Source organism: Dreissena polymorpha, chromosome 12 (assembly GCF_020536995.1).
Source record: "Dreissena polymorpha isolate Duluth1 chromosome 12, UMN_Dpol_1.0, whole genome shotgun sequence".
NCBI classification, from domain to species: Eukaryota; Metazoa; Mollusca; class Bivalvia; order Myida; family Dreissenidae; genus Dreissena; species Dreissena polymorpha.
In genome coordinates this window covers 46,956,224-46,981,190 of record NC_068366.1, presented here as the reverse complement: position 1 = coordinate 46,981,190, position 24,967 = coordinate 46,956,224, and the positions used below count along the sequence as shown (strand labels likewise).

The 24,967-nt window shown below is 34.7% G+C and overlaps 1 protein-coding gene across 1 annotated transcript in view; it reads right to left on the bottom strand.

Moving 5' to 3' along the window:
• Window positions 1-22,562, bottom strand: part of LOC127853557 (uncharacterized) — a 69,321-nt gene extending 46,759 nt beyond the window's left edge. Inside the window, exons 1-6 of the mRNA XM_052388150.1 lie at window positions 22,172-22,562; window positions 13,656-14,152; window positions 13,012-13,081; window positions 7,488-7,618; window positions 4,992-5,126; window positions 438-486 (exon numbers count right to left, since the gene is read on the bottom strand). Of these exons, the coding sequence (XP_052244110.1) occupies window positions 438-486; window positions 4,992-5,126; window positions 7,488-7,618; window positions 13,012-13,081; window positions 13,656-14,152; window positions 22,172-22,265 (976 nt within the window). The 5' untranslated portion in view covers window positions 22,266-22,562. The remainder of the gene's footprint in view (window positions 1-437; window positions 487-4,991; window positions 5,127-7,487; window positions 7,619-13,011; window positions 13,082-13,655; window positions 14,153-22,171) is intronic.
• Window positions 22,563-24,967: the final 2,405 nt, after the last annotated feature.

The window sequence follows — 24,967 nt, the reverse complement described above, 5'->3', positions numbered from 1 at the left end:
GTGTCTCTGCTTTGAGCATTTATACCACAAAGAAAATGATGGGAGAAATAGAATGCTTTGTAAGTATTTCATAACATTGGTAAAGCTTATTTTCTTGAAGGCTTCTGGTTCAGGTTTTCAAAGCCTCATTGAATAATCTGTTCATTATATAACACCAACTTAGTTTTCTCAGTATATCTAAATCTACATGAGAGACAGATAATTAACAAAATATATTCAATTTTTTGTTCAAAGAAATCTAAATAATTCACATAGCATAACAATTCCTTATGTAAACATATACTGTTGTTGATTAATTGCTTCCCAGATACTGGATCATACATCACATCCAAAGCAAACAAGAAAAACAAAAACACAAACAAGAACTAAACAAATGGATACAAGTTATATCCGTGGATCCTGCAAACCACGATATAACGGATCTGCAGAGTACTTACTTTTGCAGGACGGCACATCTGTTCTTATCAGACAGTCGGGTCTTCCATTCTTACGTAAACATGAAATAAATAAACATCTTAATTATACAAACAGCTAAACAGAATAAGCAATTCTCAAGAATGACATAAAGCAGAAAAGAACACTAAAAATCTAATAAACTTGAAATCCATTAAAAGAAAAATAAGAAATTAAGTTGTACATGTATAAGTCTATAATTATTTGTAAAAATGTCACATTTTAGTTTACTTACTATAATATGACGAGGAATAATATTTCAGTTTACAAAATATACTTTTAAGTATTGAATTTACCTATCAAATTTATTGAAATTATTGAACGAAATGTCATACAGCATTGAAATCACACCTATTTAAGCTATTTTTAGGTTATTTAATTTTTTACCATGTTGTCAAAATGCCCAAAAAAACTTTTTCACAATTAACAAAGAAAAAATAAATATTTGTAGTTCAGAGTAATGTTTTTAAATAATTATTTATTTTATGACTGCAATGATTGAACAACACATTAGTTCAGTTAACTAGTTTAATGACATTATTCCAATATATTTTGCCTCCCAATAAACATCACACAAATGAAATTGAATGTACACGTATAAACAGATCTATGTAATATATTATGCAAGTAAGAGAGTGGAATATAATGGCCGCAGCGATAAACAGAAACAGCCGAAAATTATGCCTACTGGAGGTAGACGAGCACACATTAAATTACCGATGTGAAGTAACGTTGCTATAGTAGCAACACCGCCTACCCAAAATAAAAATGTTCTTGCTCATCAAGCGACCGGGCCAGGAAAAACCATTCACTTGATTGGGCTAAGCCTAGCTCTACCAGTCGCTTGACCATTAATCTCTCAACCAGCGACTATACCCGTACAGACCACTTTTTATACCAATGGTCACTTGACCATTAACACAATACCTTTACACACTTTTTATACCAATGGTCACTTGACCATTAACACAATACCTTTACACACTTTTTTATACCAATGGTCACTTGACCATTAACACAATACCTTTACACACTTTTTATACCAATGATCACTTGACCATTAACACAATACCTTTACACACTCTTTACACCAATGGTCACTTGACCATTACTTTTAAATCGGACATTTAATACCAATTATCGCTCGACCAGCGATTTCACACTTTTTTACTCGCTCAACCAGCGATTCCACACTTTTAAACTTGGTCATTTTATAACAATAATCGCTTAACCAGTGATTACACACTTTAACTCGGACATTGAATACAATTTGACACATACAAGTTTTTCCCCTACGGCATTGCTACTATTTTTTAAGCTTAACTTTTTAATTACTTTGATATACTACGCATGAAGCCCAATGTCCATTCGAGCCAATTTGTTGAGTAATTGTCGTTAAGCTTAGCTTGTAGAGATACATCTTGTAGAATAAGTACGCATGCCCATCCAACCCTCCGGCAAGCAGAATTTTCCCGCACTGACAAAATTGTTCACTTAAATACATGTTTGCTAAGTTTCTACAAAATTGTCGCTGTTATCTCAGAGTTAGGATTTGTGCAGGGCAAATGTTTTTCTAACAAATGCCAGATATACTAAACGTGGTGTTTCAGCTAGGACATGATAACAGACTGTGATCACACTGAAAACAAGCTATAAATAAGGTAGACACAATTAAGTATTGGATTTCTGTGAGAAGAGAATTTTATAAACAATTGCTGCGAGGAGAAAAAGAAACGTTTTGCTAGAATAAAATAACGTGCACAAACAACACCAAAACGAGTTATCATTTTGATAGAACATGCTATATTGCCACAAAAAAAACCCTAAGATTATTTGTTTAAAATACTGAGTCAATTTTTTACGGAAATGTTCTGAATATATATTTTTGAAAATTAAATAGAATGTACTTAGGGCGTTCACATAATCGCCCCTCGCCATGAGTTGTTTCAGCGAGACTGGCCTGTGCACGGCCAAGTCATTGTGCGCTTAACGCCGTTATTCGTGTGACTGACCCGTATTCAGGAGTCGCCCCCGATTATTTGCTTAATCAAAACTTAATGTAGCAAAGACATAGATAACGTCTCTGAATGTAGAAACAGATTCCCCAGTAACACTGCACCCCGCTTCGTAGTTTGTATTGAAAGGAACACTTTATGGAGCACGAACACTAAATGAAGCACGAAAAATCTCCTCAAAATCAATATAAAAAACACTATCTGAGTCGGGTTGCAGAAATTGAGTATTGTCCATCTATTGTTTCCACTTGCTTCCTTTTTCTGCCGCGAGGCGTTTCCGAAGATTGATCGAGATATAAATTGTAAACGTTTTTGGCAATCTAAACACCATCACAGAAACAGAAACTGCGTAATTCTATTGTACTAATGATCTCGACCGAGGCAATCCGTACATAACGTTACATAAGGAAACAGACAAAGTATTCCGAAATCGTATCTATAGAAACCAGTAAACAACACTCGTTTCCGCGAAAATAAATATTATTAATTTATATTCAGAAATTAAAAAGTCTTATTAAATTGTGGCCAAACTGTAACACAAGCAAACAAAACCAGAGGGTCATGACGGCTCCAAGTGCTCACCTGAGTACTGTGACCAGGTCTGACAGCTGATATAACATTGCATTTAAAACTTTCTTAAAAAAGACGTTTATTTTACTTCTGTTTCTTGCAATTGACGAGTGTGACGAGTGTGATGCAGATAATGGTCAAACCAATATGGGTATTTTACTTCAAGTATGACCTTATAGTAATACATAAGGAATATTACGCTAGTCAATTGTTCCAAGAGTTTGTATCAGTCGAGTGGCTTGTGTGGTGACGTATCACACGAGAGGCGGAGCCTCGAGTGTGACGCGAAATAGCAAAAGCCACGAGACTGATACAAACTCTTGAAACAATTGACTAGCGTAATATTTCTTTTATTATATACAACAACTAACGAAAACAGTTAACAATTGTATTTTTTTGCTTTAACAAAACTGACAAAACAATGACTAAAACGGTACGCCATAGTTAATTTAAGACGCGAATGAATACAGTTTATGTAAATTAACATATTAACATTTGAACCAGGAAAACACAGGTTTCCAACACGCTTACCTTAATGACATCGTTCATCCAATGTTTATAACAATTAAGTTGACAACTTCAATCCAATGTTTATAACAAAAACGTTGAAACGATATGCACTTCCACTACTATTCTTCTATGTCTTTATCAAAACTTAGTTTAAACCACACTATTTTATTGTATTCCTATCGAAATTTACATTTATGCATGATAAACACACACTCTGAAATACGTTTTGCATTCGTTCGATGTTTTAAACAAATAGTTTACTGTTAAAAAACACCACGTCAGACATGTCCTTAAATTCCAGAGAGTTTAAATGAAACTATTGTTTTTCGTCACAGAAATGACGTCACACGATGTACTACGTCATATATTTCGTAATATTAAATAGGGGTTTCCTATTTTCGGTGCGCGTAATGTGACGTCATTAAATGGGTTGAAGAAAGTAGTCCGGCTAGTCTGGTAATACGGAATCGGAAAACAGCGAGTAACATAATACGGGATTTATTTCAACAATTCATACAACCTTTATTTTATTAAAAGCATTAAACAGGTATATAATACAAAACTGTACTAGTTTGGTCAAGATTAGATAAATAAGAAAGTCAATGTTTGTCAAAGTCCAAAGTTTGGTTAAGATTGCTTACAAAAAATGAAGTCCCTAATGCATCTGTTGTCCCAAATATGACCTGTTTTACATTTTGTTCTTGCTCTCCCACAATAAGCACAATTAATCTAGTGTAAGTAGTTAAATAGGAAAAATTTTGTTTGTGTTTAAGTCCAGCCCTTATCTACATGCTTTGAAATTTATATCATGATCAGATTTAGAAAATAAAAATCCATTGGCAGTATTTTCTCAAAAGAGAGAGAGAGAGCAGACAATGTTTAGTTTTCCAATGTTCTATAATTTAAGTAACATCATCTGATGTGTTTAATGCAATCTAGTTTGTTATCAAAATTGGCCAAGATATTATGCCCACAAAAATTATCACCAAGTTTCACAACATATAATGCCCACAAACGTTTTCACCAAGTTTCATAAGATATTATGCCCACAAACATTATCACCAAGTTTCATGATGATTGCATTTAAACTTTCTGAAAAATTGAGCGGACATCCTTTTCCTGGACGCTTTCCGCCGAAGGTGTTCCCATAATACGCCCGTGTTTTTAAAGCGGGATATATGAATGTCCAAAAAAGCATCCATTGTGTTGCAGGAGAGATCCACTTTACCACCAGTTGAGCTAAAAACACAGGAGCCTTGCTCTGGGAAAACAGGGTTTAATTCATAAGCATTCAGTGTCGTCCCAGATTAGCCTGTGCAGTCCCAAGAGGCTTATCATTGACAACACTTTCTGCTTCAACTGGACTTTTGCAATGAAGAGATTTCTTTTTTACCAAAAACACATTAAAAGGCTCATATCTAATTATGGGTAATGAGTTCATACCTCACATATGCAGACAGTGCAGTTGTCTGGACTCCAGGTCTCCCCAAGGTCAAACACACGTCCCTGCCACTGACACTCTTCTATACAGTTGCATGTATCCTCTAGCTCACTGACCCGACTGCTGAGGTCCGTGTTCTGAAATGGTGCAGTGCAACCTGATGAAAATATGCTGCTTCAGTATGATACACATTCAATTAACTGATCACGAGTCATGTACTAAATACCAACCTCTCAGGGTCTTGCTTTCATGACCCTGAAAGAGATTTTATATGACCCAGACTTTACCTAGACTGCCTTTAGGTGGTAAAAATGGTCGATGAAAAGCTGCAAAAGTTCAATAATGATTCAATATTTCATTTTTATTGTCCATTACAGTTATATTTTACTGTTTAAAGTGATGGAGGGTAGTAAACATTAAACAATAACAATTTTCAACTAAAATACCTCAAAACATACAAATGTATGAAAAAGAACCGTAAAGTCAATATGTCTGTTGTACATATTGCCTCCTAATATTTTATTGTTTCCATCACAACTTTAAAAATATTTTTTACATTTTAAAGACAGACACAGCATGCCAATATAAAGTAATTGAGTTTTATGACATTTTGAGGACCGCCAGAAGTCAAAGGCAAGTGTTTCTGTCTGCTAAATGCATTTCAGAAATGAATGGTGCACAGGAGATACAAAGGTACATGCTTCATTAAAGAACAATTCAAACACTAAACATCTCATCTCTGCAAAAGTCATTAACCAACTTCCTGTCTCACACTTGCAGATTTCAAGACCATCAGATCTGGTCCAAACTCTCCACCAATATGGCACTGCTGGGTGCTTATAATCAATCAAGCCCTTCATAATGAGGATAAGCTAGGATTTACATAGTGAGGCTAAGTGGCAATAGTTGTAATAATGTAAACTTGAAAGTAATTTGCTCAAAAGAACAGTTTTACATAAACAATTTATCGATTCTTTACCTTTGATGTAGCAAACTTTGAAAACAATATGCATTAAAGTAATGGCACAATTCTTCAAATGTACTTTCAACTTCACTTAAAAATACCGGTAAAGAAATTGCTGAGAGTGTCATATTCATTTTTTAATCCGTTCACAAAATGACACTTACCGGTACTCTAATAAATTTAATTTAGAAACAGATGTCTGGGAAAGCAATAATGTAGGACAATATCCAGTGTGTCAATATGATGTAGGGCAATATCTAGTGTGTCAATATCATGTAGGACAATATCCAGTGTGTCAATATCATGTAGGACAATATCCAGTGTATCATATCATGTAGGACAATATCCAGTGTATCAATATCATGTAGGACAATATCCAGTGTGTCAATATCATGTAGGACAATATCCAGTGTGGCAATATCATGTAGGACATTATCCAGTGTATCAATATCTTGTAGGACAATAGCCAGTGTATCATATCATGTAGGACAATATCCAGTGTATCATATCATGTAGGACAATATCCAGTGTATCAATATCATGTAGGACAATATCCTGTGTATCAATATCATGTAGGACAATATCCAGTGTGTCAATATCATGTAGGACAATATCCAGTGTATCAATATAATGTAGAACAATATCCAGTGTGTCAATATCATGTAGGACAATATCCAGTGTATCAATATAATGTAGGGCAATATCCAGTGTGTCAATATCATGTAGGACAATATCCAGAGTATCAATATCATGTAGGACAATATCCAGTGTGTCAATATCATGTAGGACAATATCCAGTGTGTCAATATAATGTAGGACAATACCCAGTGTGTCAATATCATGTAGGACAATATCCAGTGTATCAATATCATGTAGGAGCAAATGTCCTGGATGTCAAAAAGTGTAGAAATGAAAATCTGTGTTGTCTTAATAATGTAGAAGCGATTGTCCGAGTTGTCAAAATAACGTAGGACCAAATGTCTAGGTTGTCAAAACTACATAGGAACCATTGCACATAGGAATGAATCTCCGGGACACAAGATTTACTATTACTATGAAGATTTTGTGGTGATTCACATTGACAAGATATTTGAAACTATTGAGACATTCTGACAGTTTATATACAAGTGTGATTTACACTTAACTGACATTTAGGATTATCAATAAGCTTATCCAAGTGAGTGATTATCATTTAACTGAGACTTTAAATAAGTTGATAACTTACCTGATAGTTGAGACTATTGAGACATTCCACTTGTTCAGTTAGAAGGGAGATTTATATTTTACTATGACTATAAATCAGGGTATCTTAAGTGTGAGTTATACTTTACTGAGATTTGAGCATTTATGTTTATCTAGAAGTGTGATTTACACTAACCTGAGATTTAAGACCGTCCATCAGTTTATTCAGAAGTGTGATTAAAACTTAACAAAGATTTCAGAGTTTCCACGAGTTTGTTCAGATATGTGATGTACACTTACCTGAATGTTCAGACTGTCCACCAGTTTATTCAAAGGTGTGATTTACACTTACCTGAGATTTTAGACTGTCCACCAGTTTGTTTAGAAGTGTGATTTGCTGTTCCAACAGGAGGATCCTATCTCCATTAATAGCTTCGTCATTCACGTAGTCCAAGCTGGGATTCATGGAGTCTGGACGAGGCACTGGCATAAGAATATATAAATTATGAATTATCATAATTTAAAAAAAACATTCAAACAAAACCTTAAGGATTCTAGCTTCACCACATTGATTCAAAACAATAATGCAGCAAATCATGGTACTGTAAACACCCTTTCATATAACTTTTTATTGTGAAAACACCCTTTCCATGTAACTGTTCTGGTGTATATTTGTTTTTTTAAGCATCCTTCCTTTATAATTGCTGACCATTGAAAACACTTTCCATATAACTGTAGACAATTAAGCACACTTCCCATATAACTGTGAACCATTAATCGCACTTCCCATGTAACTGTGAACAATTAAACACACTTTCCATATAATTGTGGACCAGTAAACACACTTCCCATATAATTATGGACCATTAAACAAACTTCTCAAATAACTGTGGACCATTAAACACACTTCCCATATAACTGCAGACCATTAAAAACACTTCCCATATAAATGTGAACCATTAAACACACTTCCCCTACAACTGTGGACCAATAAACACACTACCCATATAAATGTGGACCGATGAAAACACTTCCCATATACTTGTGGACCATTGAACACACTTACCATATAAATGTGGACCAATGAAAACACTTCCCATATAAATATGGACCATTAAACACACTTCCCATATATAACTGTGGACCATTAAACACACTTCCCATATACTTGTGGACCGTAAAACACACTTCCCATATAACTGTGGACCATTAAACACACTTCCCATATAACTGTGGACCATTTATCACACTTCCCATATAACTGTGGACCAATGAAAAGACTTCCCATATAACTGCGAACCATTAACCACTCTTCCCATATAACTGTGGACCATTAAACACACTTCCAATATAACCATAGACCAATGAACACACTCCCCATATAACTGTGGACCATTAAACACACTTTCCATATAACTGTGGACCATCAAACACACTTTCCATATAACTGTGGACCATTAAACACACTTCCTATATAACCATAGACCAATGAACACACTTCCCATATAACTGTGGACAATTAAACACACTTCCCATATAACTGTGAACCATTAAACACACTTCCCATATAACTAAGAACCATTAAACACACTTCTCATATAACTAAGGACCATTAAACGCACTTCCCATATAACTGTGGACCGTTAAACACACTTCCCATATAAACATAGACCAATGAACACACTTCCCATATAACTGTGGACGATTAAACACACTTCCCATATAAATGTGAACCATTAAACACACTTCCCATATAACTGTGGACCATTAAACACACTTTCCATATAACTAAGGACCATTAAACACCCTTCCTATATAACCATAGACCAATGAACACACTTCCCATTTAACAATGGACAATTAAACACACTTCCCATATAACTGTGAACCATTAAACACACTTCCCATATAACAAAGGACCATTAAAGACACTTCCCATATAACTGTGGACCATTAAACACACTTCCCATATAAACATAGACCAATGAACACACTACCCATATAACTGTGGACGATTAAACACACTTCCCATATAAATGTGAACTATTAATCACACTTCCCATAAAACTGTGGACCATTAAACACACTTCCCATATAACTGTGGACATTTAAACACACTTCCCATATAACCATAGACCAATTAACACACTTCCCATATAACTGTGGACCATTAAAACACTTCCCATATAACAGCTGACCAATGAAAACACTTCCCATATAATTGTGGACCATAACTGTGAACCATAAAACACACTCCCCATATAACTGTGGACCATGAAACACACTTCCCATATAACTGTGAACCATTAAACACACTTCCCATATAACCTTAGACCAATGAACACAATCCCCATATAACTGTGGACCATTAAACACTTCCCATATAACTGCTGACCAATGAAAACACTTCCCATATAATGGTGGACCATTAAACACACTTCTAATATAACTGTGGACTTTAAAAACACTTCCCACAAAATTGTTGACCATTAAACACACTTCCCATATATAACTGTGGACCATTAAGCACACTTCCCATATAACTATGGACCATTAAACACATTTCCCATATAATTGTGGACCTTTAAACACACTTTCCATATAACTGTGCACCATTAAACACACTTACCATATAATTGTGGACCATTAATCACACTTCCCATATAACTGTGGACCAATAAACACACTTCCCATATACCAGTGGACCAATGAAAACAGTTCCCATATAACTGTGGACCATTAAACACACTTCCCATATAACTGTGGACCATTAAACACACTTCCAATATTAATTTGAACCATTAAACACACTTCTCAAATAACTGTGGACCAATAAACACACTTAACAAATAAATGTGGACCATTAAACACACTTCCCATATAACTGTGATCATTAAACACACTTCCATAGAACTGTGAACCAATAAACACACTTCCCAAATAACTGTGGACCATTAAACACACTTCTCATAAAATTGTGGACCATTACACAAACTTCCCATATACCGTAATTGTAGACCATTAAACACACTCCCCATATAACTGTGGACCATTAAACACACTTCCCATATTATTGTGGACCATTAAACACACTTTCCATATAACTGTGGACCATTAAACACACTTCCCATATAATTGTGGACCATTAATCACACTTCCCATATAACTGTGGACCAATAAACACACTTCCCATATAACTATGGACCAATGAAAACACTTTCCATATAACTGCGGACCATTAAACACACTTCTCATATAACTGTGGACCATTTAACACACTTCCAATATTAATTTGAATCATTAAACACTCTTCTCATACAACTGTGGACCAATAAACACATTTCTCATATAACCGCAGACCATTAAACAAACTTTTTATTGAACTGTGGACCATTTAACACACTTCCAATATGACCTTGTGAACATCCTTCCCATATAACTGATCTTGTGAAAACACTTCCCATATATTTGTACCTATGAACACCCTTCTCATACATGTATAACAGTGGACCTTTTAACACACTTCCCCTATAACTGTGGTTCTGTGAACACACTTTCAATGTAATGGTGGATCTGCATTGGTAAAAAGTAGCTTTATGTTTACATTATTTGCGAAGTAAAAACTGTTATATGTCGGTTGAGCCCCCCTTATTTTATTTCTTTTAAATCATTTAATAAATATTAATGTCATTGACTCTATTAATACTCATAAATGCCACATATATATAAAGTAGAGAAAGAAACTTAAGAAGTAATAAGCTTTACTTTTGTATGATTTTTTGCACATGACAAACAATACAAATAAGAAAAGTCATCAAATGGAATGCAAACTAGTGAATGAAAGAGAATGCTAACTAAATATTTCCAAATTACTTTATAATACATAGTACCACACAAATAAACATCTAACAAAGTAAAAGAAATATCAACCATCTGAACATCAAATTAACACTTTCATATTTTAACAATCACATTGGGTCAGGTTGATTTTGGACATTCTAACGTTTTACAATTCTTCTGTTCTTATTTGCTCACATTATCATTCTGATTATTGGTCTTTGTGACAAATTGTCCAAGTACTTGTTAATTGATTATTTGATATCATGATCAGTGACCGTTAATCCGATAATTGCCCCAATAAAACTTTGAAGGCTATTTCGATACAAATATCATCTGCATCACTTGAAAAACTTCAGTGGATCCAGTTTTGCACTCTGACCTGTACGCCCTTAAAAATGTTCATAAATCAATATTTACAACTGACAGAGACTGACTGCTTTTGTTTCACAATTTGTATTTGAGTTGCTTCCGATTTGTGAACAAGATTTTTGAGATTATATTTTTTTAATCACAGCTTTTGAAATAGTGTCACCACCTTCACAATAGCAATTAACAGACAAACCCTATTGATCTGTAAAAACCCCTTGAACATAAATGTGGACATATGAACACCCTTCCCATATTAAAGTGTTTCTCTTGAATGACACCCATCCCATATAATCATCAACCTATGAACTCCATGCCCATATAACTGTGGACCTGTGAACTCCATACCCATATAGCTGTGGACCTGTTAATTCTATACACATATAACTGTGGACCTGTGAACTCAATAACTATATAGCTGTGGACCTGTAAATTCTATACACATATAACTGTGGACCTGTGAACTCCATACCCATGTAGCTGTGGACCTGTGAACTCCGTACCCATATAGCTGTGGACCTGTAAATTCTATACACATATAACTGTGGACCTGTGAACTCTATACCCATATATATGTGGACCTTGGAACTTCATACCAATATAACTGTGGATTTGTAACAGTGGACCTGTGAACAACCTGACTAAATAGACACAAATTGATGCCTGACGAATAATAATGGTTTCACAATAACTGTGGCCCAGTTAACACCCTTCCCATATAACTGTGGCCCTATTAACACCCTTCCCATATTAGTTTGGCCCTGTTAACACCCTTCCCATATAACTGTGGCCCTATTAACAACCTTCCCATATAAGTGTGGCTCTGTGAACACACTTTCCATATAACTGTGGCCTATTTGTTCTTGAATTTTAGATACAGTAACACTTTTGGATGTTGAACTTATTCCTAAATGTTATACCAACAAACAACAATGTGGCAAACCATGGTTCCATGGACAATCCACATAGAAGTTGGAATCATTTGGTGAACAAAAGTGAGCAGTGCAATTTCAGCATTGCCAAAAAACTACACAACAAATGAACTACTGGGGATACATCTTATAACCACAAAAAACAACATAAAACAGGTATTCCCCGGTAATTAAACATCAGTATGTGATTGGAATACTTGCCTTCCAGGAGCATCCTAAATGCCCCCCCCCCCCCCTCCAGCCAACCACTGTTTTACAAGTGCCCAGAATGCTGGGGTGATTAGCTTTATTTCCACACATGATTACTTCAGTGTGGTTGTGCTTAACCGCGTAATTAAGGCTTATGGCATAACAAACAACAGGGACACAACTGTTTGTTTAAAGGAATGTATGTAATTACTTACAAGCAGTAGTTTCTTGAAATACAAGTGAGAATTCCTTCTACCCAAAATGCTTGCTTTGAAGTTCCAATATTTCTGAGTTCATAAGAGTTAAACAAACAAGAAACTGGAAATTTTAAAATGAAGGAATCTAAATTGTGATAATGTATGCACAAGAAAAGTCTTAAAAGATTATACAATTTATTTCAGTTAACTGCTTTCAACACATTTTTTGCATTACTTGACCCTGTGGAAAAGCATCAATATCTCATCTAAATATCCTCAAATTTCTTTTATTTAGGTAAAACATGGACATATACAATAAAATAGGTCTTGCATTGACCTTGTGTTGACCTACCTTGGTTGTAGCAGCTGAGCTGGCCCCTCTGCAGGGATTCAAGGTGAAGGTGCGCCTTCAGAAAGGAGCCCTGCAACACACACACACATGCCAGCTAAGTCAGATGTTAATACCATCTTCATAGGTTGTGAACATTCACACTTGGAATATCGCAATAGATAATGAGCTGTAATGCAACAATTAGACTGAAAAATACATTTGTAAGTGGAATCTTTTGTTCAATGGCATTCCATTACATTTTTCAATTACATGTAGTTAAATATAAAGGAAATTGGATGGTTCCAGCATCCTCATTTGTTGTATCCAGTCATTACCTTTTATTGCAATTTGTCACATCGCGTTTCAACTGTATAATCAATAAATTAGTTTTATACTGTAATCATGCGAAATAGATTAAAACAATATTGCTTTAATGTAATATTATGTTGTCCTATATCATCAAACATGTAATCAAACAAAACCAAAAAGCAAATTAATGCATACAGGTAATTAATGCTTATAGTGTTCACAACTATCAGGTTACTGTTGGTTACCTATTGCTTAGATTAATTATCATCTACGTAACATTTGTTTCTGTTATTCTTTCAAAGGCCTCATACACATCATGTTCCCTACATAAATGCTGCGTCTAAAAAAAAGCTTACAACAAAAGGATCTTCTCCTCTCTGTCCACTTGCCAGGACAGTCGACGCCTTCATTGGTATTGTATTCACCATCTGACGTAACCGGACTGCTGACTCATGCTTACATCCAATATTAGCAGTAAAATGAGTCCGGTTGACAGAAAATGACATCACTTTCCAATTGTCCAATTGTGGTGCTGATAAAATGACTCTTTGAAACGATCTCACTCCTTGATAACGTAAGATAATTTTACGCTTTCTTATATCTAAATTAATTTCTATTAATGGAAGTTTTTTTTGCTTTAAATATATTCCAAATAATGTAGAATATGCATGCTTCACTGAAAACCCTACAATTTCTAGTGTTAATTCTTTTATTCCTTTCTTTGAAAACTTTCTTAATTTAGTTTGTATGATATGTTTATTGGTATTGTTCTTTAAATTCCACACATTAAAATGTGGACTGCCTTCTGCATGAACTTTCTGTGACACTGGTTCCGCTCTTAGTAAGTCCACCCCTGAAACAAATATCATATATGTTAAATCATTTTTATTAAACAAGATGGCCATCATGGCCCTAGAGCACTGGCTGGAGTTCAAGGCACAACAGTTGTTGAGGCCATTTGACCAAGATTCCTACATGGCCTTAATATTATCAATATAACTGATATGATTAAGATAAATATTCTGACCATATTTCATCAAGGTTAGGTAAGAGTGTTTAATATGGTTTTTTTCTAAAATTTTATCAATTGACCTTTAACTCGATTAAAACTTGGGCTTTATATTGCAAAGATGAACATTCTGACCAATCTTCTACAAATTTAAGTCATAAATAAGGATTTTCGAGAGGCAAATAGTTTGTCTTAGCTTTTACTCTGTGACCTAGTTTTTGGCCCTGTTTGACCCTAATTCAAACTTGGCATATATATTGTCAAGTATCACAGTCTGACCAAGCTTCAACAAGTCATACACATGTAACTGCAACTTCTAAAGAGGCATTTTCCCCTAAGATTGCTCCAGTGACCTTGTTTTTTACCCTGCTGTTACTTAGCTTAGATAGGGTCAAGATAAACATACTGACCAAGTTGGACACATCCAGTGACCTTGTTTTTTACCCTGCTGTTACTTAGCTTAGATAGGGTCAAGATAATCATACTGACCAAGTTGGACACATCCAGTGACCTTGTTTTTTACCTTGCTGTTACTTAGCTTAGATAGGGTCAAGATAAACATACTGACCAAGTTGGACACATCCAGTGACCTTGTTTTTACCCTGCTGTTACTTAGCTTAGATAGGGTCAAGATAAACATACTGACCAAGTTGGACACATCCAGTGACCTAGTTTTTTACCCTGCTGTTACTTAGCTGAGATAGGGTCAAGATATACATACTGACCAAGTTGGACACATCCAGTGACCTTGTTTTTTACCCTGCTGTTACTTAGCTAAGATAGGGTCAAGATAAACATACTGACCAAGTTGGACACATCCAGTGACCTTGTTTTTTACCCTGCTGTTACTTAGCTTAGATGGGGTCAAGATAAACATACTGACCAAGTTGGACACATCCTGTGACCTTGTTTTTTACCCTGCTGTAACTTAGCTTAGATAGGGTCAAGATAAACATACTGACCAAGTTGGACACATCCAGTGACCTTGTTTTTTACCCTGCTGTAACTTAGCTTAGATAGGGTCAAGATAAACATACTGACCAAGTTGGACACATCCTGTGACCTAATTTTTTACCCTGCTGTAACTTAGCTTAGATAGGGTCAAGATAAACATTCTGACCAAATTGGACACATCCAGTGACCTTGTTTTTACCATGTTGTAACTTAGCTTAGATAGGGTCAAGATAAACATACTGACAAAGTTGGACACATCCAGTGACCTTGTTTTTACCATGTTGTAACTTAGCTTAAATAGGGTCAAGATAAACATACTGACCAAGTTAGACACATCCTGTGACCTAATTTTTTACCCTGCTGTAACTTAGCTTAGATAGGGTCAAGATAAACATACTGACCAAGTTGGACACATCCAGTGACCTTGTTTTTTACCCTGCTGTAACTTAGCTTAGATAGGGTCAAGATAAACATTCTGACCAAGTTGGACACATCCAGTGACCTTTTCTTTACCCTGCTGTAATTTAGCTTAGATAGGGTCAAGATAAACATACTGACCAAGTTGGACACATCCAGTGATCTTGTTTTTTACCATGTTGTATTTTAGCTTAGATAGGGTCAAGATAAACATGCTGACCAAGTTGGACACATCCAGTGACCTAGTTTTTTACCCTGCTGTAACTTAGCTTAGATAGGGTCAAGATAAACATACTGACCAAGTTGGACACATCCAGTAACCTAGTTTTTACCCTGCTGTAACTTAGCTTAGATAGAGTCAAGATAAACATACTGACCAAGTTGGACACATCCAGTGACCTATTTTTTACCCTGCTGTAACTTAGCTTAGATAGGGCCAAGATAAACATACTGACCAAGTTGGACACATCCAGTGGCCTAATTTTTTACCCTGCTGTAACTTAGCTTAGATAGTATTAAGATAAACATACTGACCAAGTTAGACACATCCAGTGACCTAGTTTTTTACCCTGCTGTAACTTAGCTTAGATAGGGTCAAAATAAACATACTGACCAAGTTGGAACATTTGAAATAGATTACAGCTCACAACTGGACTTTGCTAAATCTGTGAAAATGCCTGGAAAACACCAACACCAGGCATATATGACAATGCGTTTAAAATATGTGTGATAGATTTTACATAGAATTCAAATAACAATAGTGCTGCTGAATGTGAGTTTGGTGTAAGTGAAAAACAAGTGCATGATTGGTTTGCTAAGTCGCTCCCTACTGCGAATATGCGCGTGTTATCTATAGTTTGCAAATGGATTTACTCGGAAATTAAGGCGAAGTTTTTTTCTCCCTGCTGTTTTAAAAAAAAAGCAAAGTTTGCTCCCCGTGGGCGAAATTTTCGCCTCAGTCGCCCGGTCGGCCGACCCCTGGACTAAAATAGTTAAAGGCAGTAATGAATATTAATTGTGGAAACAGTTCCTTATTATATTTTAGCAATGCATGCAAGACAATCTTCAAAAAGTATGTACTTTTGATACAAAGCACAGCAAATTGTTATCACCATCTTAAATGACAAAATTCATAGATAAATTTTCAAGACATACTTTGTGAAGCTATCATGCCACTGAATCAGTTTTGGGCAATGTAATGTCAGGTGATAACGATAATGTGTTCTTAATATCCCAGTTTGAATGTTTCAATATCAAAATATCAAAAATTCTAAAAATAATCAGATCTTCATCATATCAGCAATAATAAAATATTCTAACATACTGGTGAAGTATTTTGAAAGCCTACAATTATGTATTAGAAGAATCTATTCTGATCCAGGATGATCTACCACCACAGCTGGGGATAGAGTTTAACAGCTGATGGTGTGTGTCTATTAAATAAGTACTCAATCATGCTCAAATACCATCCCCAAGAGATTACCCTAGAAACCAAGCAATAAATCACCACTTGATAGAACACATCATGATCAGCATTGTCTGCAAAGTTGAGTTATTTCTTAAAGACATTTCACAATGTTAAGCATAGTGCCAGTATGACAAGTTAGGCTCTAAATTGATGCCAAAAGTGAGCTTATTATTGAAACAATCTTTAGTTGCAATTTTAATTTCTACAACTTACTAAATTTTAAACACAATGAAAATTAATTGTTGAAAATAATGTTGCTATGTAGGCTCATTGCGTCATTGTCGACCTGAAATGGCTTGAAGTCACCCAGGGCGGCTAGAAGCCGATTCATGTCACCCTGGGGTGACTTCAAGCCGATTCTAGTCAATGGTCGGCATTATGCGGCGTCTCAGACGGGTCTGCGCTGTTTGCTTAAGAAATTTCTGTAAAAAATATTCTAAATAAAGAAATGAATATACTAGACACCCCTAATTTTGGAAATAAATTGATCCAATTTAGAAGGATGGGAGAGTCCACTAGGCATAAATGGGTTAATCAATTACATGTATGGCATTAAACGAAAAGGAATGTTCAATCTTACAAATGCTTTTTAACAGCAAAAAACAATTCATATTACCAATCAAACTTCTTTTACACACCTAAAATCATTCAATGTTGTGAATGTCATTTCATCACATAACATAATGATGTGATGCTTAATTCACACATGTTTACATTAAACAAAAGTTGCAATTATTGTAAAACATAGAATATTTAGCATTTGATAATAACAGTGCCGTCTGATTTAAATCATACAACAATTAAATTCAATGCAAATTTGATGCATGTTCTTCCAATAAAAATTTACTTAAACTCTGACTGTTTTGTCTGAAATGAATCCCCGCCCACTCCCCATGCTGCTTTTTAAAGAGGCAATTGCTAGTTTTGATTGAACAAAAACTTGTTTTATTAATAACATTTAAAATAACAAATAAACAAATGAATCTTTATTTTTTCATATTAAATGAATAAGCAATATCCCACTTAATAATGTTACGAATGAAAATTATCAAAGAGCAATGCATTGTATCAATTGTGGATGAACAAGTTGTAGTTCATGAACACTACAGACTAGGGAGTATTTTTCAGACGAAGCAAACATTTATTTTGGGATGGTTTTCATGAATGTTGCAATGCCATTGTGAACATTACAAGATGCATGCAATTTTTTTGTTCAACTGTTTGCAAATGTAAACAAAACAAATGTCAAGTGCGCACATGAGCAACAAGAGACGCCTGCAATAAGGTACATAAAACAAATTTACTTTTAGGTTACAGTAGGATCTTGTGGACGGTTCTTTACATCGACAAATAAATGAAGCATATCTTCATTAATTTAAGTTAATTTGTCTGATTTAATAAACCGATATTAAAGACTTTTTGAGTGCTGCATTGGGATTACTTTGCAAAAGAGTCCTTCATTTTAAAAGTTTTCACACCTGTAACACTGTCTTAACAATTAAAGGGATCTTTTCACGGTTTGGTAAATTGACAAAATTGAAAAAAGTTGTTTCAGATTCGCAAATTTTCGGTTTAGTTAGGATATTTGTGAGGAAACAGTATTACTGAACATTTGCCATGGTCTAATATAGCCATTATATGCATCTTTTGACGATTTAAAAACCTAAAAATTATAAAGCGTTGCAACGCGAAACGATTGAATAATTTGGAGAGTTCTGTTGTTGTTGTTTAAATTTGTGAAACTACGAAGATTACTTATATAAAGTATAAAATACACATCTTATGTATGCTTGGCAGGATAGCTCAGTTGGCTAATGCGTTTTTACTTCAGGATTCCGGGGTCACTGGTTCGAGCCCTGATGCGGGCTACTTTTTTTTCCTTTTTTAAATTTTATTTTTGATTTTTTACTGGAGCTTTTAAAATTTAATGTTTACATTTATCAATATAAAGCATTAAATGACAAACTTTAAAACATGCCAAAATCTGTGAAAAGGCCCCTTTAAAAAAAATGAATAGGATAACAAGTTGAAAAGCTGTTATGAAAAACGATTATTTTCAAGACATAACCCATTGTTGAAGATTATTGCATGGCCTTCTTTGTTAAACTTAGGGGTTCACTTGGAACACTAACAGTAACAGGGCTTGCACAATAACAATCTGTTTTATGAGAAAGCGGCTAAACGGTGCCGTCCCAGAGCTCCAGATGAGGGTCGTATTTTCGTAATTACGAATTATTTTCAAGTCCGTTATGTATTTATTTTAAAATCTTGTCGTACCATTAAGAATTACAAAATCAAGTTACGGATATTATTTTTACATCGGTTTGTATCGATTTTTATTGAGTTCTTTTGGCATATTAAAGATCTTTTCGGTGCTTATATAAAATGGTTATCGGGTTTGTTTAACAAAGCGCATTTTTTCCAATAAAAGCGGCGTGTACAGTCTATCTGTCAAAAAACAATGGCGGCGCCCAGAGGGTGTCCTAAAAACTGCAAAGCGTGCAAAAGCACGCTTTTAACATATTGTACGCAAAGTGAGCCGAAGTTGAATGTTAAGAAAGACATTATAGATTATACGATGTTGTATGTTCAGTTGCCAAAACAGTCGGAAAAGCTAAAAAAAACGCGACACGACGGGTCCAAACTTAAACAAAAAGTGGAAGGGACAATTCCCGTGGCCAATCGTTGAAGAGATTGAAGGGGAGACCAGTTTTAATTGTGAAATATGTAAAAATTCACCAAAGGCATGCAATCTAAGCACAGTTTGGGCATATGAAGGTATTTGAAAAATAAAATTGTATAATACTGAATAGACACTGTTGAACTCGTTTAAATTTAGTTGCTAGTATGTTTATTTTGATTTTTTGCATGAAAATAACCATTTTTATTTATTTTTAGGTCATTTAGAAAAGTTAAGAATTATTTTCCAAAACTTAGTAGTAATGTTAAGAATAAAATTTCAGAGTTAAGAATTATTTTTGAAAATCTGGTAAAGTGGTAGTAACGTAAAGAATTTCATAAAACTAAAACCTTATCTGGAGCTCTGCGTCCCCTGTTACAACTTTGTAGTGGTATTATTACAGTACAGTATACAAAGAACAACAAAATGACAATGTAAAACATATAAGTATCGCATTAAATAACTGTTATCATCTGAATGAATTATTACTTATTGTACAAGTCTGCACACCAAATTGTCAATGACAAAGTTGCTGACAAGGGGTACAACTTACGCTAGACGACTACACTCCACTAATATGACAGTTCTAACATATTAAAAATACCATCTGAAGCGTGCGGGGAACAAAGAAAAGTGTATAATTTGTATATACTCAAATAATAACACCGTTACTGTAAGCTGCACTAAATTTCGCTAATATGCATATCATTGTGATCGCATTTTTCTCGAAACAAAATAATGATCGGAGTGGCCTATCAAGGTTACAATACACTAAATGATCGCTACATCGCTTCATGTACTCTCTAAAAAAATATCATAGTTGACAGGAAGGCATGTTTTACACTTTTTACCATTATTCAGGTGTTATCTTGCGGAGATAATGGTAGGGCATGAATAGGTGTTCACTACTGAATCCCTGAAATATGATACACTTGAAGACTATAGTAAACCATTGCACTAGAAAAGGTTACATTCCACTAAGAAACGGCCGAAAAAAAAAGTTGCAAAAACAGTCGATTTTGATTTGTGTCAAGTTCTTTCTTGCATTGTACATGACATATCTTTTTTATTGCATAAATCGATTCCGCTTAGAATGGCCTTTAAGAAAATGTATGGTTATGGGTGTCTCTATGTGCAAAATGTTGAATTTATTTTCGCTCAAAGTTGTCGCTTTTACATTGAATTATATAGGGAAACTATTTGGTGTATTATGACCTCAACCGCAAACCCGGATGTAGTTCCCACACGTAGAACACATTGGTAGACCTAGTATTTTGGCAGGTCTTTGGGTCAGTAAAATACAGTCATAAAACATTCTGGAATTCTAATCACTTGGCCATATGGTAGCGTAAATACACGCGTCTGGAAATTAAATTACGAATTCGAGCGTGCCGCTGGTAATGAAGAGGCTTTGTAGCTCAGGCCTTGTCTATAGACATTTTGCATTAGCTCAAAACTGAAATGCCACCTCATACATTCTAATTTCTAAGGCAAAATGGTTGATATATTTTAATGAAATATATGCATGCGCGGACATTTGATAGTCTTCATTATAAGATTAGATCTACCATTAGGTCTATATAATGATAGTGCACGATAATGGAGCTTATTGATAAATACGCAATTGGCGTGGATTTGCTTATTTATTATTTGATTTAATAGCGAACTAGTCCGGATTTTAAGAATGAAACATTATAAAATATTGAACACGCAATGTCATGTACATATCAACTATGCAAGAAACGCGTTGACAAAGACTTAAGCTAGACCGATTAAGTAAATCTACCTCGGTAAATCATCTTATTAAAATTCATTATCTTCTATGGCGATTAAGATTGTTTGCCAGACAATAGTAAACGGCGAGTCAAATATTTGATGAAAGGTGTGAAAAGCCTTTTATTAAAGAGATTGTCGTTCCTGAAGCAGAATTAATTATTATTCACTCGACACCATCATTCTCCACACCTGGCATTTTTGCGATAACACATTGTATACTAAGTTCACTTAAAGATTGCATTTGAATATTAAGATATCAGTACTTAGAGTCTACTAGCTGTTCGTTTAGATTTTGAACATCTTAAAATTAAATTCTTATTTAAACTTGAATAAAAAATATCACGGCCATCACTGCACATATCAAGCATAGCAATTAAAGCCACCTCACCAAAATCGTATTGCTCAGTATAATTTTAATGATTTACTCTCGTATTTGATTGATCAATTTTGTGCAAGCTTAAATTAAGTTTTTGAAGTTTTTTTCAAAACATAATGCTATTAATTAAAGATATTTAATTTTATTTTTATTGTTATTTTTTTCGGGGGGGGGGGGGGGGGGGAAACTTACCTCTATATTTATACTCCTTCTGTTTCTGGTGCCTGGCAAATGTCACGACCACGATGCACCAAAAGTAAAAAAATATCCAGCTCAGCACACCCATTTTCAAAGCTCTATAACCACTAGTCAGAAATTATTCCATTTTAGCCGCTTTCCTTTTCACACCAATGCTTCATCCAGTCCGTTGATTGTTTTTGTTTAATTTTCTGTGCAGAATTATTTCATTTCCTACCAAAACAGAAAAGTGCCAGTTATAATTTGTATAACGGAATCCGTTTCTTAATACCTTCAACTGATTACAAAAAATAATTATCGTCATGTGGGTCGACGATGCGTTTGTTTATAACATTTTAAACCCCTTTGCAACATTTAAAACTTTGAAGTCCAACCTTTACGTTTACCACGAAGAAGAAAGAGTAGATTGTTAATAAATGCTAATCAATATCCACGAGAACTGTCGAACAGCTAGTTTAGGTAAATACAACGCGCTGAATACGAGAACTGTCGAACAGCTAGTTTAGGTAAATACAACGCGCTGAATACGACCTACTTTTACTACTATTTACATTTGCACTCGAACAGGTGGCTAAAACAATGTATACATGACAGTCAGACTTTTATCGTTAAACCTCAATTTCAAATGAATTCGATCGCTTGAAACCCTGGGCGTTGTCATCAGCAGAGTGCCCCCATACTGCTGATAGGCCCCTCTGGTTTTTTAGGGTTCATATCTGTGCTAATTGTACAAACACTGTGCATAGTTCCGTATGTTCAAGAGGTGTATTAAAAGAAAATTAAGATAGTAATTTATTGGTGTTCTTGATAACAATGCAATATTTACAAGGGCACGGAATCTCAAATTATTAACACCAAGGTTTGCAAGGTACAACTCATTTTACTAGAAAAACTAACGTACGGTACATGTTGTGTTTTTATCTACCGGTAATAACCATCACAATTTAATAGTACGGTATTGTTTTTCCCAAATATTACTTAGTCAGTTTACAGACGAAAAAACTAATGGCAAACATGACCTGCTATGTACAGTATTGGTATTTTATAGATATTCATGTTTTTACAGCTGGCAAGAAATAATACAACTTCAAAGGTTAACTACACAAACACTCTGAAAGCTGGGTCGATCGTTAGAAAGTTAGTTACTTTTCTTTAATTACAACATACAGCGGTTATAAATATGTTGAAAGAGCTCGTGATACTCGGGCAGTTGTCGGACTCACTCCAGTGGTATCATCTCGCCATAGCCCGGTGGTGAGGCATGATTAGGACTACGTTAGGGCTACGTTACTTTCGACAGAGCCTTCTGCATCTCCCACATTTTTTTAAAGCCTGATATTGACATAAGATCGGAGTTTTATTTTTATCATATCGCTATAATGTGGATCCCATCTGAAACCAATTTCAGTGTACCCTATCTAATTTCAGAAAGAGAAACGGTTGTTTCAATGCCTGTCAATGTTTGCATCTACAAGAAGACACCAATTTATACAAAATTTGGCCCTCGCGGAAATAAAAGAACTATTTCAATTACAGACAACATGTATGCCATAAGTTACTATTACAATTACAGACAACATGTATGCCATAAGTTACTATTACAATTACAGACAACATGTATGCCATAAGTTACTATTACAGTTACAGACTACATGTATGCCATAAGTTACTATTACAATTACAGACTACATGTATGCCATAAGTTACCATTACAATTACAGACAACATGTATGCCATAAGTTACTATTACAATTACAGACAACATGTATGCCATAAGTTACTATTACAATTACAGACAGCATGTATGCCATAAGTTACTATTACAATTACAGACAACATGTATGCCATAAGTTACTATTTCAATGACAGACAACATGTATGTCATAAGTTACTATTACAATTACAGACAACATGTATGCCATAAGTTACCATTACAATTACAGACAACATGTATGCCATAAGTTACTATTACAGACAACATGTATGCCATAAGTTACTATTACAATTACAGACAACATGTATGCCATAAGTTACTATTACAATTACAGACAACGTGTATGCCATTAGTTACTATTACAGACAAGATGTATTCCATAAGTTACTATAACAGACAACATGTATGCCATAAGTTACTATAACAATTACAGACAACATGCATGTCATAAGTTACTATTACAGACAACATGTATGCCATAAGTTACAATTACAGACTACATGTATGCCATAAGTTACCATTACAATTACAGACAACATGTATGCCATAAGTTACTATTACAATTACAGACAACATGTATGCCATAAGTAACTATTACAATTACAGACAGCATGTATGCCATAAGTTACTATTACAATTACAGACAACATGTATGCCATAAGTTACTATTTCAATGACATACAACATGTATGTCATAAGTTACTATTACAATTACAGACAACATGTATGCCATAAGTTACCATTACAATTACAGACAACATGTATGCCATAAGTTACTATTACAGACAACATGTATGCCATAAGTTACTATTACAATTACAGACAACATGTATGCCATAAGTTACTATTACAATTACAGACAACGTGTATGCCATTAGTTACTATTACAGACAAGATGTATTCCATAAGTTACTATAACAGACAACATGTATGCCATAAGTTACTATAACAATTACAGACAACATGCATGTCATAAGTTACTATTACAGACAACATGTATGCCATAAGTTACTATTACAGACAACATGTATGCCATAAGTTACTTTTACAATTACAGACAACATGTATGTCATAAG